Source organism: Schistocerca gregaria, chromosome 1 (assembly GCF_023897955.1).
Source record: "Schistocerca gregaria isolate iqSchGreg1 chromosome 1, iqSchGreg1.2, whole genome shotgun sequence".
In the NCBI taxonomy this organism is placed as follows: Eukaryota; Metazoa; Arthropoda; class Insecta; order Orthoptera; family Acrididae; genus Schistocerca; species Schistocerca gregaria.
The window spans coordinates 580204590-580222699 of NC_064920.1; the positions used below are offsets into that span (position 1 = coordinate 580204590).

The following is an 18110-nucleotide window of genomic DNA, read 5'->3' on the forward strand; positions in this document are numbered from 1 at the left end:
GAAGGGGCTGCTTTCATCGGATGGTACTTATGGAAGACATCACACAAGAAAAAGAAGTAATTGCAGTTGAACAATGGCTGTAAAAATGGGGAAGGAAGGAAACACACAGTACCTTAGCATCGCTGCATTTGTTGACAGTGACGAAGGTGTTGCCATCTGATACTTCATGGCAGTCAATGAAGTCTTACACAACAAATGGCAGAGATACATGAAGAAAGTGAAAATGAGGATGAACCAGAATCTTTGCCACTTCCTACACATCCATAATGATTCCATTCTTCAAATTTACCGAGTGTGTGGTGCCCCTCTAGAACTCAAAAAATTACATGTCCGGCATATTTTATTTAGCCAATTTCACCTTATTTAAAAAATTTTTGCTTCTTGATGGAAGACATCACACCAGAAAAAGAAGTAATTGCAGTTGAACAATGGCTGTAAAAATGGGGAAGGAAGGAAACACACAGTACCTTAGCATCGCTGCATTTGTTGACAGTGACGAAGGTGTTGCCATCTGATACTTCATGGCAGTCAATGAAGTCTTACACAACAAATGGCAGAGATACATGAAGAAAGTGAAAATGAGGATGAACCAGAATCTTTGCCACTTCCTACACATCCATAATGATTCCATTCTTCAAATTTACCGAGTGTGTGGTGCCCCTCTAGAACTCAAAAAATTACATGTCCGGCATATTTTATTTAGCCAATTTCACCGTATTTAAAAAATTTTTGCTTCTTGATGGAAGACATCACACCAGAAAAAGAAGTAATTGCAGTTGAACAATGGCTGTAAAAATGGGGAAGGAAGGAAACACACAGTACCTTAGCATCGCTGCATTTGTTGACAGTGACGAAGGTGTTGCCATCTGATACTTCATGGCAGTCAATGAAGTCTTACACAACAAATGGCAGAGATACATGAAGAAAGTGAAAATGAGGATGAACCAGAATCTTTGCCACTTCCTACACATCCATAATGATTCCATTCTTCAAATTTACCGAGTGTGTGGTGCCCCTCTAGAACTCAAAAAATTACATGTCCGGCATATTTTATTTAGCCAATTTCACCTTATTTAACAAATTTTTGCTTCTTGCATACTAATGTGTAATTTTGAGAGTTTATGGGTGTTATATTCTGAGAATGTTCTTGAAAAGGCACATTTTGAATTATAATTTATTTAGATTGCATGTCAGGCAGTGTGGCATTAAAAGATTGCATATTGCCAAATCCCAAAATTTGGTACCCATAATTCTGAATTACCACCAACAAAATCAAATCATCTCCAAATGAGGTAATTTTCAGTAGTACTTTTTCCTACTTATGACCTTCAAAATCTGTGGTCCCTTCAAAAATGTTTTTGGGAGATTCCGCCGTAAAAACAACATCGGGTCACCCATAGACATGTGAACAAGAAGGTGATGGGTGTAGTTCAGCCTCAGACTTGCATCATTTGTCAGACACTCACAGTGACTATTTATCTACTTCATGTACTGTATTTCCTAACACTGTTGTCTATATTTTATCCATAACTTAGCATTTTTTATAAATATATTTTAACATAAATGCTCATTACAGGTATGTTCTTTCTTTTACAGGCACCCACTGAAGAAAAGGCTGCTTTAGGTGCCCTAGAATCAGCTTTGGCTGCTGCAGAAGATGAATCTGATGTCCTTGCTGCAAGAACTGCCACAGCTGAGGCAGCTGCTGATCTTGCAGAATTTGATGAGTCTATTCCACTAGAGGAAGCAGAAGGAAATGCAGCTTCAGGAGAACAGGAAATTAGCAAGGCAGAACAAGAAGTCAGACAGTTAGAACAACAGGTAAATGTGCAACCAGAAAGGTTCACAGCGTTTCTGGACTTTCATACTTGCTACTTTTTGTACTCCATTTTATACATTGGATGCCACATACTTGCAGTAAAATAGGAAATTCCCAGACTGTCTGCCCTGAATTCATTTTCTTCCTCACCCGCACAACACTCTGCACATCCACCTTAAACCTTTAAACCTAAGAATCCTGGATGCCCCATTGCAGTTTGTTATTGTGCCCTGACTGAATGAATGTCAGCCCTCATTGACCAATACCTACAACCAGTTGCCCAAAATCTAGCCTTCCACATCAGAGATACCAACTGCTTCCTCCTCTTACTCTCCATCATCTCCACACTTGTACCTCCTGGATCCCTCATCATTATTGACATCACTTCTATTTACGCCAACATGCCTCATGCCCATGGTCTTGGCCACTATTGAACACATCATCATCATCATCATCATCATCATCATCATTTAAGACTGATTATGCCTTTCGGCGTTCAGTCTGGAGCATAGCCCCCTTATAAAATTCCTCCATGATCTCCTAACATTGGTGCCTCTTCTAATGTTAAACCTATTACTTCAAAATCATTCTTAACCGAGTCCAGGTACCTTCTCCTTGGTCTGCCCTGACTCCTCCTACCCTCTACTGCTGAACCCATGAGTCTCTTGGGTAACCTTGTTTCTCCCATGCGTGTAACATGACCCCACCGTCTAAGCCTGTTCGCCCTGACTGCTACATCTATAGAGTTCATTCCCAGTTTTTCTTTGATTTCCTCATTGTGGACACCCTCCTGCCATTGTCCCCATCTACTAGTACCTGCAACCATCCTAGCTACTTTCATATCCATAACCTCAACCTTGTTGATAAGGTAACCTGAATCCACCCAGGTTTTACTCCCATACAACAAAGTTGGTTGAAAGACTGAACGGTGCACAGATAACTTAATCTTGGTACTGACTTCCTTCTTGAAAAGAGAGTAGATCGTAGCTGAGCACTCACTGCATTAGCTTTGCTACACCTCGCTTCCAGTTCTTTCACTATGTTGCCATCCTGTGAGAATATCCATCCTAAGTACTTGAAACCGTCCACCTGTTCTAACTTTGTTCCTCCTATTTGGCACTCAATCCGTTTGTTTCTTTCCCACTGACATTACTTTCATTTTGGATATGCTAATCTTCATACCATAGTCCTTACATTTCTGATCTAGCTCTGAAATATTACTTTGCATACTTTCAATCAAATCTGCTATCACAACTAAGTCATCCACATATGCAAGACTGCTTATTTTGTGTTCACATATCTTAATCTCACCCAGCCAGTCTATTGTTTTCAACATATGATCCATATATAATATGAACAACAGTGGAGACAGGTTGCAGTCTTGTCTTACCCCTGAAACTACTCTGAACCATGAACTCAATTTACCGTCAACTCTAACTGCTGCCTGACTATCCATGTAAAGACCTTTAATTGCTTGCAAACGTTTGCCCCCTATTCCATAACCTCGTAGAACAGACAATAACTTCCTCCTAGGAACCCGGTCATATGCCTTTTATAGATCTATAAAGCATAGATACAATTCCCTGTTCCATTCATAACACTTCTCCATTATTTGTCGTAAGCTAAAGATCTGGTCCTGACAACCTCTAAGAGGCCTAAACCCACACTGATTTTCATCCAATTGGTCCTCAACTAATACTCGCACTTTCCTTTCAACAATACCTGAGAAGATTTTACCCACAACGCTGATTAAAGAGATACCTCTGTAGTTGTTACAATCTTTTCTGTTTCCATGTTTAAAGATTGGTGTAATTGCTGCTTTTGTCCAGTCTGATGGAACCTGTCCCGACTCTCAGGCCATTTCAATTATCCTGTGTAGCCATTTAAGACCTGATATTCCACTGTATTTGATGAGTTTCGACTTAATTTCATCCACCCCAGCTGCTTTATTGCACTGCAATCTATTGACCGTTTTCTCCACTTCCTCAAATGTGATCCTGTTTCCATCATCATTCCTACCCCATCTACCTTGAAATCTGAAACATTGCTGATCATATTTTCACCTACATTGAGCAACTCTTCAAAATACTCTCTCCATCTGCCCAAGGCATCAACACGATTCACCAGCAGTTTTCCTGACTTGTCCATAATACTTGTCATTTCCTTCTTACCTCCCTTTTGAAGACTGCTAATTACACTCCAGAATAGTTTTCCAGCAGCTTGACCCATAGTCTCCAACCTGTTTCCAAAGTCTTCCCAAGATTTCTTCTTGGATGCTGCAATTATCTGTTTGGCTTTGTTTCTTTCTTCAACGTAACTTTCTCTGTCTACCTGAGTTCTAGTATGTAGCCATTTTTGGTAGGCCTTCTTTTTCCCTTTACAGGCTGCCTTGACAGTGTCATTCCACAAAGCTGTTCGATTCATCCTACTTTTACACACTACTGTTCCAAGACATTCTTTAGCCACTTCTATTACTGTGTCCCTGTACCTTGTCCATTCCTTTTCCAATGACTGTAATTGACTACATTCAACTAACTGGTACCTTTCTGAGATCGCTGTTATGTACTTGTGCCTGATTTCCTTATCCTGAAGTTTCTCCACTCTTATCCTCCTACATATGGACCTGACCTCCTGCATTTTCAGCCTCACAATCCCAATTTTACTGCAGATTAAGTAATGATCAGTGTCATCAAAGAATCCCCTGAATACACGTGTATCCCTCACAGCCTTCTTGAATTCCTGATCTATTATTATATAGTCAATGACAGATCTGGTTCCCCTGCCTTCCCAAGTATATCGGTGAATGTTCTTATGTTTAAAAAAGGAGTTTGTGATTACTAAGCCCATACTGGCCCAGAAATCCAAGAGTTGTTTCCCATTCCTGTTGGCCTCCATATTCTCTCCAAATTTACCCATAACCTTTTCATACCCTTCTGTTCAATTTCCAATCCTGGCATTAAAATCACCCATGAGCAGAACACTGTCCTTGTGCTTTACTCTAACAACTACATCACTAAGCGCCTCATAAAAACTATCCATCTTATCTTGATCTGTCCCTTCACAATGCGAATATACTGACACAATCCTAATTTTCTTGCTAGACACTGTCAAATCTACCCACATCAGTCGTTCGTTTACATACCTTTCAGCAACTACGCTGGGTTCCATTTCTTTCCTGATGTAAAGCTCTACACCCCATTGTGCTATTCCTGCTTTGACTCCTGACAGGTAGATCTTGTATTCTCCCACTTCCTCTTCTTTCTCACCCCTTACTCGAATGTCACTAACAGCTAAAACGTCCAGCCCCATCTTACTTGCAGCCTCTGCCAGCTCTACCTTCTTCCCAGAGTAGCCCCCATTGGTATTAATAGCTCCCAATCTCATTACCATTTGTTTGCCTAGTCGTATCTTAGGAGTCCCTGGTTTGTCAGTTAAAGGTGGAACTCTGTCACCTCCAAAGGTCAGAGGCATTTTGCTCTGATTGTTGCCAGCATCATATTTAAAGTACCAGGGAAGCAGGTTGCTAGCCTTACTTGCCCCGAGTCCCATTGAGTTTTACCCCTAACAGTTGAGGGACTAACCGGTGGATTTGGTAGTCTTTGCCATATGAGCACAAAGGTGACCACGACTCAGAATATGTCCGAGATGCCCAGCCTTATTCCAAAGTAGCTGGTATCCCGACTGTCGGGACCACTTACTTGGCCACTCATATGTTGCCCGTGGTTCATGAACTAGGACATGGCTACAGGAACCCACACCATGAACACAACCTCTCTCAATGTCCTTGAGGCTCCAAACCTACTACCTCATTCGTCATACACTGTCCTGACTTTTTCCGAAACTCTAAAAACCTCATCTGGGTCAGGTTCATTGACGATTTCTTCATGATCTAGATGTAGGACCAAGACATACTATTGTCATTCCTTCACAACTGTAACAACTTCTCTCCCATCCGCTTCACTTGATCTACTTCAAAACAGCATGCCACCTTCCTGGACATTAAGCTTCTCCTCTCCGATGCCTCCATCCACACCTGTGTCCACATTAAACCCACCAAGAGTACTTCCATTTTGATAGCTGCCCGTGCTTCTCCCCAAACAGTCCCTCCCATACAGTTTACCCCCCAGGATGGCATAACTGCAGTGACAAGAATGCCCTTGCCCGGTATGCAGAAGGTCTCATAAAAGCCTTCACAGACAGGCACTACCTCCAGACCTAGTCTGCAAATAGATTTTTCATGCCATACCCCCACACACCCACAGTTGCCCAAACATCCCGAGAACCAGCTACAGATGAGTACTGCCTTTGTCACCCATTCCATCCTGGACTAGAACAGCTGAACCACTCGTTTGTCAGGGCTTTGATTATCTATTATTATGCCCTGATGTGAGGAACATCCTACTCAAGATCCTTCCCACCCCTCTTAAAGCAGTGTTTCGTACACAACACCTTGCTTCAGGGATCATCCCTGTGGAAGACCCAGATGCGAGATCTGCGCAATCTACCCACCACACACACTTACTGTTCCATCCCTGACACAGGCTTATTGTACCCAATCAGTGGCTGGGCCATGTGTGGAAACAGCCATGTCATATACCTACTCTGCTGCAATCATTGCACAGCTTTTTATACTGGTAGGACTCCCAGCTCTAGCTGTCGACCTGGATTAACAGCCACTGCCAAACTGAGGCTAAGAGCAATGTGGCCGTCTTGTGGCACAGCATGCAGCTGAGCATAACAGGCTTGGTTTCAATGGCTGCTTCACTACCTGAGCTATCAAGATCCTCCCCTCCACCAGTAGCTTTCTGAACTTCACAGATGGGAGTTATCCTTACAACACATTCTCCCCTCCTGGTACCATGTAATTATCTCACCCTTGACCTATAGTAACCTACTGTTACCACATCCTCCATCCTATAGTTTCCACCCCCTCTGTCCTATCACCTCCTCCCAATTAATGTCTCCTCATCCTCGGCATGTTTCACTCTCTGCTAAAGCATCAACTAGTCTCTTCTCCATATCCGTTCCTCTTTTTTCCCACTCCCCACCACCCGTCCCCTTAGTCTCCCACATCCTCCTGATGCTGCACCTGCTAGCCTTGTCATGCTGCCATCCAGTCCCAGTATGCTCCACTAGACAGTACTCGTCTCTCCCCCACCCATACCCAGATATCCCTCCCCTTCCCAGCACCACTCCAGAGAGTTCAGTGCGAGAGTTGCATTCTGGCCGCAATGGCCGGTGGTAGCAGGTGTGTGTGTGTGTGTGTGTGTGTGTGTGTGTGTGTGTGTGTTTGTTTGTTTGTTTGTTTGTTTTTCTTTTCTGAAGAAGGGTTTGGCCAATAGCTCAATGTGTCACAGTCCATTTGTTGTGCCTGTCTGCAATTTAATGTGTCTTTACAGCAAGTAGCAACGTATCCTTTTCATTATATTGTTCATATTCCAATCTGGACTTTCCATTGGTCTAACAAAAATCTTTGTCGTAACCGTCTCAAATCTGTAATATGTAATGTGTGATGTGTTAGCTTCCTCTTTATTTACTTGTAAACCCATATATATGGTGGAACAAATTATTTGTTTCTAATTGAGAATGATATAATTTTTTCCACTGTTAGAGTGTCTGAATTTTGTGTGTGTTTCATGAATTTCCTCATAGTAATACATGTGTTAACTGTGTCCACAGCTCATTCCATATCAAAATTTAACTTAAACCTTATATGATACTGTTTCTTATGTAATATTATGTGATTCTTCTAAGCAAAGTCGGTTAGTGATAAAAGACTGGACTGATGATGAGAATGATAACATTTTCAGTTCAGGTGCATGTATTCTAGTTTAAAATTCTTAATCTGGGCACATGTACTTTCCTGAAAATGCTTCTGTTAAAGTGATTACTTCGTAATAAAAATAAATTAAAGGGTAAGAGAAGCGGAAAAATGAATGAATAAATTTATATTTATGACAGTTGGGCAACAAAGGTGTATCACTATCCTCACGGTGACATTGATAGAAGTTACATTATGAATTAATTTTTATGTATTTATTTTTTCCAAAATGTGACACAATATCATAAGTATTAAAAAAAGTACATATTCCTTTAACTTTTGTGATTCTCAGGAAATCAGCTACCCTTACTTTTATTCTCATCAGGCTTCATTTGTTTAACCGTTCTGTGAAAACACTGTCCTCGTCACATTGTTAACTAATGTTAGTAGCACCATAACTCTTTCCATTATAATGAGAATGACTGTTATATCATTGCATTTTTGAATAGTAATAACCAATCTTTATGTATGATAGTGATAATGTAACTAGTGCCCAATTTAAGCTATCTTAATGTATTAGGTTACAACAGGGCTTAATTATGTTAGCTATTTAGTTTTTCTCTTACACATTTCATTACATTTGTAACAATATTTAAGTAACTCATAAATAATTTTCAGCTTACTCCTGTGGAACGCTATGCAATGAGATTTGTTGAGGAGACTGAAGCAGCATGGTCAGCAGAGCAATTGGCAGCAGCTGAGGCAGAAATTGAACAACAAAAGCGGGAATGGGAACTTGGAAGACTCCAGGCATTGAAGGAGGAAGAAGAGCGATGTGCACACCTTAGTGAAGATGAAGAAGAACAACCACTCACATTTTCACGTGTGGCTGCTCATAACCAGGTTAATAACACAAGTTCTCACACAACAAAATTCAGGGGCAGTGGCTTAATGCGCGGGCGGAGGGGTAGGGGGGGTCGTATGTCTAGTCAAACGACTCGCGTGCGAAGTCGAGGTGGTGCAAGCCATTCTACAGACAGTGAAAGTGAGGTCACAATGGGATCTGAGACTACAACCTCATTTGCAGACCCTGACGGTTCAAGTGGTTCAGGTAGTGAAAATTCTGACCTGGAAGTGAAACATGTTGCAAAATCGTATGCCAACAATCATCGTGTTTCAAATAATGAAAGTCCTAGGACTCGTTCTAGGGGATCTGTTAGCATTAATCTTTGGACTTTAGATGTGAGTCCTATCTTACCAGGAGTTAAACCTGTAGGTGGTGTTCCTGGTCAGAATGGTATTGCATCAAAACGGGGTAGGAAAAGAGCATCTTTTGGACCACACAGCATTATTCGTGGAGGCCGTAACTCGGGCCCTGGCAGGCCACCTGCAGCACATAGCCAGATAAATAGTGGACAAAATGTGCCTCTCAGTGCATCATCACCAATTACCCCCTATGCAAATCCAAATCTTGTGATAAGGACGCGGCGTGCCTCAACCACGCCTTCAAATATGCCTGCCCCCACTAGTCTTAATGCACTTACAGCTAATGAATCTATAAATGCAGTACTGTCTCGGAAAGGAATAAGACAAGGGCGTATTCCACGCAGATCTGAAAACAGTGTTGATGGAAATGGTCCTGTGACCTGAGTTACATACAACACTCCAATAAAAAATTAAAAGATATATATTTTAAGCTGCCTGGAGGCACTTTAATAATTTGGCAAGAGCTGTGTGACTTGGAGCCTTAGTGGCTCAGTCTATCTTGCAAGTAACACATAGTTTCTTTGTAATTTGTACATACATTTCCAGAGCTCTTTTAGTCATATATAGTTTTTTATATTTTAATTTCAGGCAGTGAATCAATTTGCATGTTTGCGATGAAATGGCACAACCTGTTTGAAACATGTTTGTGGTCTGATTGCAAGTTCATATTTAAGATGTCATGTTATGTAATTGTGTTTATACGTGCAATGTACAAATGGACTGTGAGAAGTAGTATGGTGCCATGTGGTAAAAACATGTGCTTCATATGAGAACTATAATTGTGACATGTTGTCACTTGTATTGAAGAAAGTGTAAAAGATTAGTGTGAAGAAAGGAAATAAATTAAATTTTCTTTCCTTGCTATTTCCTGTGTTTTACTTATTTCCTGGTACGTTTCCAAGTGGATACAAAGGTTGAGCTTGTTTTGGTGTCAAAAAATTGCTCGATGTGCTTGTTTGTATTGTGAAGTCTGTCAAAATTAGTTTGGTATGGCACAGGCCTGTCATTGAGTAGGCAAATTTTGTAGAGTAATCTTACGTAACATGTTGCAGTGATAGGCCCTGTTTCATGCAGACTGAAATGGCCCTATTTTTATTTATTTACTGTGGCACCAAAACTCTGCCTTTGCCATTCCAAACTTGGAGATGATCCAAGATATAAGCATGCACAGCGAGCAAGGAGAGGAAAGTGTGGTAGGCTTGAATTAGAACAATCAGATTGTCAAGTCTCACATAACACACCAGAAAACACTGGGTGAAGATTGAGTGAGTGTTTTAGTAATGACATGTAATGCAGTACTGCCATTTTGCCATATAATATATTCTGTTTCATAGCCCATTTTGTGCAAGTCAGGCTTCATTCGTACCATGTTTTGTGAGACCAGTGGCATTTATCATCAGGTTTTATTTTAATTACACTGAAACACAACATTAGATACTCATGTCCTAATGTTGCACCTTGTAGTTACAGATTAATTAATTACACACATTTTGAGACAGTACCACGCATTACATGTTAACTGAACTATTAATTCTCTGGGAAGTTGGTCAAGTTCTTTTTCAGTAATCTTTCATAAGTTTGTCTCAGGGCATATTTCTTCATTGGATTTTTGGAGTGATAGAAGGGAAACCAGGCTGTATACTTAAAAGAGTTGAATGATTCATAATGCCATATATAACCTGTCAAATATATACTTAGAGCTGAATGATTCGTATTGCCATATATAACTTGTCAAAAAAGAAACAGTCTGAGCTTCCATTTTATGAACGTGAATAAATAATTCAATTGAGCCTGATAGATCAATAAAACACCGGTAGTCTGTTCATAAATCTACTTTGTCGGATATATGTTTAAAAAAATCATAAAGTTCGTTATCACATACTGATAGCTGGTAGCAGAAAAATACGGCACAGGATAACAAAAGGAGCAGAAAATGGGAAGCATATATATACTGAAATGGACGTAGACTAAATGAATGGTCATGTTCTTGCTAGTGGAGTGGGAGTGTCACATTTTTATAAAAATCGTTTGTATACTGTCAGTTACATGACGCTAAGATATTTACATGTATTGGGAGGAAAATTTTTTGTTTTGTAGTACACAAAATTAAAATCAAAGTTTAGGCCTTGAGTCATGCAGTGAAAATTTTGTAATTTGGTAATTGCTTTAGCTTCTATACTGTGTACAGAATTACATTACTTTGGCCAAAATTGATTGTTTTCATTGTTAGTTTTATAAAGTGCTAGTTTTCTATGATAAAGATATGGCCTCAACAAAAATTTCTGTGGTGTGAAAAGCTTTCATCTTCGAGCTGTTTGGACACTCAGGTTCGCACAAACAGTAGCAAAGAACTAGATCAAAAAATGGGTGAATTTGGAATTACACTGGACACCATCCATTGCACATCAAAAAATAAGACCAGGCTGTAAATTAAACTACTTATAAGCTCAAGATGTTACACCAGAGCATGCCACATAAGAAATGAAACATGTGACAAGAGTTAGAAGCAGAACCAGTTGAATGTAGAATAATTAAATACAGCAATACCTAGTATTAAATCATACAGAGGATGGATAACCAAGACTTAAAGTAGCTTTAGTATACAAACTGGCAGGTAGAATAAAATGTAGGAAAAATCTAAGATGATGTGGGTAGGTACCGTATTTACTTGAGTGTAAAACAACCCCCTTTTTCTAAGGTGCTCCTTGAGAAACACGTAATTTTAACATATTCCAGCTAATGAAAATTACAAACTTATACTGACTTGAGATATCTGCTTAAAAAGTTAATATTACATTTATTCTGAAATTAGGCCGTTTATTCATTGTTTACATTTTAATATGCAGTAAGTAATAAAATAAACAAAAAGAAATTGTTTACATTAATTTTTATATTTACTGCCTTCTTTGTATGCTTATCCTGTCATCTGCAGTATCACTATTTTCAACCATCATCGTTGTCATCCTAAAGGGACATCTGTAAAGCTTGTATCTTCGTTGCCACAAATATTTTGTTATTTCTTCAGAATATGTTCCGCCTTCTGAGGCTGTGGCTACGGTGGGACATAAGAACACACACATCGTATTTCGCTTCTAGACTGCAGTGGGAATTTTACAATGTCTGTTCCTTCCAAAAATACTGTCTGCCCGCTGCTCTCTCATTGATGCCAAATTCTATTGCGAATTGTGTGTACCATGACTGTATTATTGTCAATATATTTTAGTGAAATGACAGCATTGATGATAAATATTGAAATCCTTTATTTTAATGATCGATTTCAGTCACTGTGTGACTATTTTCAGTTCATTGGCTGTGTAGAACCAGCAGCCAACTTTCATACAGCACGGAGAGCTTTGACAATATAGATGAGCGAAATACTGAATTGCGCCACTGGTCCCAGGGTCTAGACTTTTAGCCTTTCCTGCAAAACTGTATGCTTTGTTGAGTATTTGTCCAATTTTGAAGTCCATTTCGATTCCTAGTACAAATAGACTCCGGCACAAACTGCAGTTTAAACATGGCAGATGTTCATAAAAAGCCAAAGTATGCCATATAGTTTCCCATGGTTAACAACATGATGAAATGTATTGGCTACTCACCACTCCCCAATCTGCAGTCATTGTAGTTCTCAGCCAAACTGGTGTCACTGCCCCCTTTCAACCCATCCATAGTTCTGTGCTTGAGCAAAAGTGAAACATGGACGGCAATATCTTCTAGAGTACAGGTCATATATAACTACAGCAATTAATACATAAATAAAAGATTGCAGTCATGATTCAGTGCAATTCTGGAACTTTCGCTTGTCCTGCGATCTACTGGTCTCTGTTGATATTATCTCCACAAAGGGTTTTTCGGCTGTAATTTGTTCTTGTGATAACAATTACAGTCAATTTAATATGATTTATTTTGTTAGTTCTAGATTAATTTTCTTTCTCATTTCACCTTAATGTCACCATCTTGCTCTAAAGCTGGTGATGTTTTATTATAATGCGCAAACAGCGACTGAATTTATCATTTTCAACCCACTTGTTAAATCATTACAGTTTCTCATAACCAAATAGAATATTGATTTGAGTTCAGAATCAAAGAATGGTTTTTGAAGGACAAGATTTTTGCCTTTGAATATTACCTTTATTTCAAAAGCAGCGTAAATGTATGGTATATATAAGATATCCATGCATGCATGAGAACTTTTTTTGCAAACCTGTTCAAATACAGCAAAAGTTTGTAAGTTGACAGAATTTAATGCTGTTTCCTCCTGTGTTTCACAAAATTGTGAACTTTTAAGCAGAGCATTATACTGTTATAGTGACTAGTTCACAGTTTCTTGCATAAGCCCTAGTGCTGCAAGTCAGATGTCACATTGTTTGTTCAAACAAAGTCAATACTGTATCAAGTGCTTTGGCATATTGGGAACTCTCAAACCCATTCAAATGAAAGTATGTTTGCTAAGCCCTACCCTTTGGAATTCTTCAAAATAAATTTGATAAACCTCAATAGCCAAACTTCATTTGTATAAATGTAAGACGACCTCTATATCAGTCTATTAAACGATATAAAATCATTGACCTGAGCAGCAATAGTTAAATCTGCAAATATAAAACAACCCATATTTTTCAAATAACAATTTTTGGAAAAAAAGTCAGCATATGACCGGATATATATGGTAATCGGATAGTGTGGAACAGTCTTAAAGCCTTTAGTGATGTGCAGCAGAAGAAGAAGAAGAAGAAGAAGAAGAAGGCAATGACATTAGGTTTTGTAAACTAATTGATTCATTCACAAAAGATGTTTCATCAGTCACCCCTTATGGAGAGCATTCAGGGACATAGACAAGTGAAGTTATTCATTAACAGACTGAAGTAGCCACTGCATGCTACTTCTGCAAAGTACTCTGACAGCTGGTTACAACTAACGCTACCTACATATAGTGTTAATTAGAGTAGCTACTCCTAGAACACTTTATTGAGGAAAGAGTGTAAGTAACAGCTCATTAAGTAGTTGAGAGAGTAACAGAAACCTAAACTAGATTGAAGCTGTTACTAAAATTTAATGTAATGTCTTTCAGCAGAAGTAAGAGACTAAAAGAACAAGTGCACAACTAAACTGCTAAACTGACCTGACTCTGCAGCTTGCCCATGTTGCAGCAGTGGAACAATGTGTGCGCGCACGTGCTGGAAGGTGGGGGGGGGGGGGGGGGGGGGTTTGCAGGTGGTGCAAGAATTTACGTATTTTATAAGTCGGCTGAATGCTTCAGTTATAATGATGAGTGGTTGCCTTTCCTCTGTCATTTGGAATGCACACAACACTTCTTCATTATCATATTAAATTAAGAGGATATGTATATTAGGAGGAAAGTAGTCACATTGTAAAAAATCACTGCTATTTTCTCTTATACTACCAAGCTGCTGTTTTATCTGTTACTTCATATTAAGCATTTGTGTCATTTCACTGATTACCAAGAACGCTATCAGCTGTCTATTAATAGAAGTTAAAACTTGTTATTAGGAACATTACTATTAATCAGGATCCATATTCCCAAATCAAAATAGCCCGATAAATTAAGGCAATATTTGATAGATAGATAGATATCTAGCGATCACAGGCCCTGCAGACCATGCGCTCCTTCCACAAACTGCCTCCATTCCTTCCTGTTTAGTGCCCGGTTCCTCCAGTTGTCTTCAATCCCCAGGGGTGCTACGCCCTTCATTGGGTCATCCATCCAGCTCTGCCTTGGTCGTTCAATGAAGCGTCTGGTGTTTGGTTTCCCCTCTAGTGCCTTCTTCGCCTGTCTTCCATCTGGCATATGTGTTACATGGCCCACCCACTGTATTCTTTTGTTATGTATCATCTGTAGGATAGTTGGTTGTCACATCAGAAGGTAGATTTCCTTGTTTTTCCTCCTCCTCCATTCTCTGTTATTTAAAACTGGTCCCCCTATCTTCCTCATGACTCTTCTTTCAAATATTAATAGTTTTTCTATTCTCGCTTAGTCATGCTCCATGTTTCTGGTCTGTACATTACTGCTGAGCACATCACTGTGTTGTAGATTTTCATCTTAGTATTTCCTGAGATCGATTTACAGCCAAGTGTCTCGCTGAGGGAATGCGTGCTTTCATTCCCACTGCTGTTCTTCCCTTGATGTCCATTTTTATGTTGTTGTCTGAGGTAAACCAATATCCCAAGTATTTGAACTTGTGTACTCTCTTGAACTTCTTGCCATCTATCTCAAGAAATTCTTCCTGCTCTTGTCGTCTTCCTAATTGCACGAACTCTGTTTTGTCTTGATTCACTTTGAACCCTACCTACTGTGCATAATGCTCCATTTTCTGGTACATTCCTTTCAACTCGTGCTTTTATTCACTTAGTAGTACTATGTCATCTGCATATGATAGACAATTGAATTTACCGTCCATCTGTACTCCAGCCCACTCGTGTTGCCTACACTCTTATTACTTTCTCTAAGATGACATAGAACAGAGCACATGAGAGAGCATCCCCTTGTCTGAGGCCTGTCTCAATCTCAAATCTGATGTGGCTCCTCGGAAACGTACTGCTGCCTTTGACCCTTCCGCACAAGCTGGCAATATTTGATAAGGTACTTTTTTAACGTGGTATCTGAAGATTTCCAGTTTCTGCCAGATGTGCGTTGGGAACCCATTAAAGGCTTCTGCGACAGAATACAAGACTCTATTTTGAACACTAAACAGGCATACATAATCTGCAAGGTGCATTCAGAAAGAAATGAGCTAGAGGCTGTAAAATGGAAATCACTGGAAGTATCCTAATGTCATTGCCTCCAGAAGAAGGAATTGTGCTCCCTGCGAGATTGATAAAGCCTCGAAATTGCTGGTTGAGGGACACAGGCACACACCTACATGACAACAGAGCAAATGCAAGCACACATCGACCGACCCCATATTCAGTCGTGTTGAAAACAGAGAAATGGAGGCTCCAAAGGAGGTGCAAAGGAATATAGTCATTTCTTGAAGCGAATGGAGAGTAGAGAACAGAAGTTCATCAGTGGCACAAGTGTACAGAGAGCAGTACATGTCCATTGCAAGGTCCAAGGTGTAGCACAAGCAGTTTAGGGTAAAATGGATGTCAACCAGTGGTGCATGGTATGGAACACCACACTGCATTTCCGATGCCTTTGTCCAGAAAGTGGAAATCCTCATTATTCGAGACCAGCACGTTACAGAATCGACCATTGCCACAGAAGTCAGTGTGAGAATTGGGAATCTTTGTGCCATCATTAAAGACAGATGAAAACTATACAGAGTGTGGGCCAGATACCTCACAGTTTTCAACCAGTACAGGAAGCATGTTGAAGGGGACACTCTAATATCTGCAGTGCTCTATTGAGAGAGGGAATGTGTTACTGTCACAAGTGGTCGCTGGGGGTGAGACATGGTGTCATCATGTAAGCATGTTCAGTCACCACCATCCAAAAATCCAGTTTCATCCACATAGGTGTAGGAAAATTATGCTCAACTCCTTTGACTGAAAGGCCCTCCTCCTTATCAACTTCCTGCAGCATGGGACAACAGTAATTGTGCAGTGGTACTCAGAAACCTTGATTGGCCTTCACAAAGTGATTATTGAAACAACCACAGCTGCTCTGCTGCTGGGTCATTCTGCTCCAACACGATTCAAGGCCTCATACTGCAAACACAGTCGAGGAGCTCATGCAGACATTCAGATGGGATTTCCTCAACCTCCCCCAATACAGTTTGGCCTTGTCTCCTTGCAATTATGCCATTTCTGGTGGGGTAAAGAATGCTCTGAGAGGCAAACAATTCACCTTGGACAAGGACATCAAGCAGTATGTTTAGAAATCATTCAGAATGCAGCCCCAGAAATTTTACAACACAACCATTGACAGTCTTTTTGTCACAGTGGGGAAGGTGCATCAACAGTGCTGGGCAATACTTTTAAAAAACTGGTGTAGGTTTCTGTTTACAAGACTGTGGCTTGTGTGTGGATTTCTTTTTCTATATGACTCCCACGCAGTGAAAATAATTTTTCTCTCTATGATTATATTTCTGAAATTTATAGCTTATCCTGAAATCACTTGTATTAATAATCATACATGCTATTAGGGGCTAAGTGTATTGGCAAGTGAGTGAGAGGATCCCAAGCTCTCTAAAGCGCCTTCCAACAGATTTTTGGTTATTAACACTTATATAATATTCTTATTACACACTGATGTAGAATAAATACTTTTTTACCAAAACAACGTTGCCTGAGAAGATTAAGCAATAGAACAGAATGGACACAAAAAGGACTCAAGAGGTGACATAATGGAACCACTGCTTCCCTAGGGAGTGCTCTTTCTTCTTCTTCTTCTTCTTCTTCTTCTTCTTCTTCTTTTCTTTTCCAACCCCCCCATTGAACACGATCTCACTCCCTTGATACAAGTTTTGATTTGGTATACGCTGTGGCACCACCAGAGACCATTCAAAACCATTCGACTAAATTTGAACGTGGTACTTTGCAAATAAGGATGTTTATGCTTTTTCATTCCACCTCCACCCTCCTGCGGCTTGTATTCAAAGGGGTGTAACATTGACATGCACATCAGTGGAATGGCAAAGGGTCCCTCTAAGAGCCTTCCTACCCAAGTTCAGCAACTGCCTTGGTGCCACTGGACATTTTAAAAATGTCCCTGCACGAACATATTCATTTACTGACTTACCAGTAAGTGGGATAGGCAACCTGCTTCTCACTAGCACCTGTTGGCCACATGCGAAATCACTGAAGAAGTTGTCTGTCTGACTGCCACGTAAGAGATTGCTAGATGGATGTTTCAGTATAGAAACATTTTTTAAGTGCCCAATGAAAGTGCACAGGTAGCACTTATAGTGTTGCTGAACTGGGGGTCTTAGAGGGACCCTTTGCTGAATACACGTGCCACAGAACGACACGAAATAAATTGGAGCAAACACCCTTTTTTGTTTCAGGTCATATTGAGATGTCATCGAGTGGTTGTGGTTCCACCCTGTATACCAAAACAAAACTTGTGTCACACTACAATCTGAAGGGGTGACACGTTCAGTGAGATTGGAGTTCCATGGTGTCCTTAGAAAAGTGTTGAATCACCTTGGGGTTTGTTACCAGTCAACTTTAAACTGCAAACTGTCATTTTTGAGTGCAAAATGCATGAAAATGAACACCCCAATGGGAATGGATGGTTTCACTGATGTTCTGTATCCCACCTCTTGAGGCCTATATGTGTGTGTTCTGAGTGGTGATGTGTCTGAA

At 40.1% G+C, this 18110-nt stretch overlaps 1 protein-coding gene across 4 annotated transcripts in view; it reads left to right on the forward strand.

Moving 5' to 3' along the window:
- LOC126356979 (helicase domino-like) overlaps positions 1-18110 on the forward strand; it is a 379868-nt gene that overhangs the window by 181654 nt on the left and 180104 nt on the right. For all 4 annotated transcript variants that reach the window (XM_050007413.1, XM_050007415.1, XM_050007414.1 and 1 more), the window contains 2 exons: positions 1597-1821; positions 8259-8483. In XM_050007413.1, coding sequence (XP_049863370.1) covers positions 1597-1821; positions 8259-8483 — 450 coding nt within the window. The remainder of the gene's footprint in view (positions 1-1596; positions 1822-8258; positions 8484-18110) is intronic.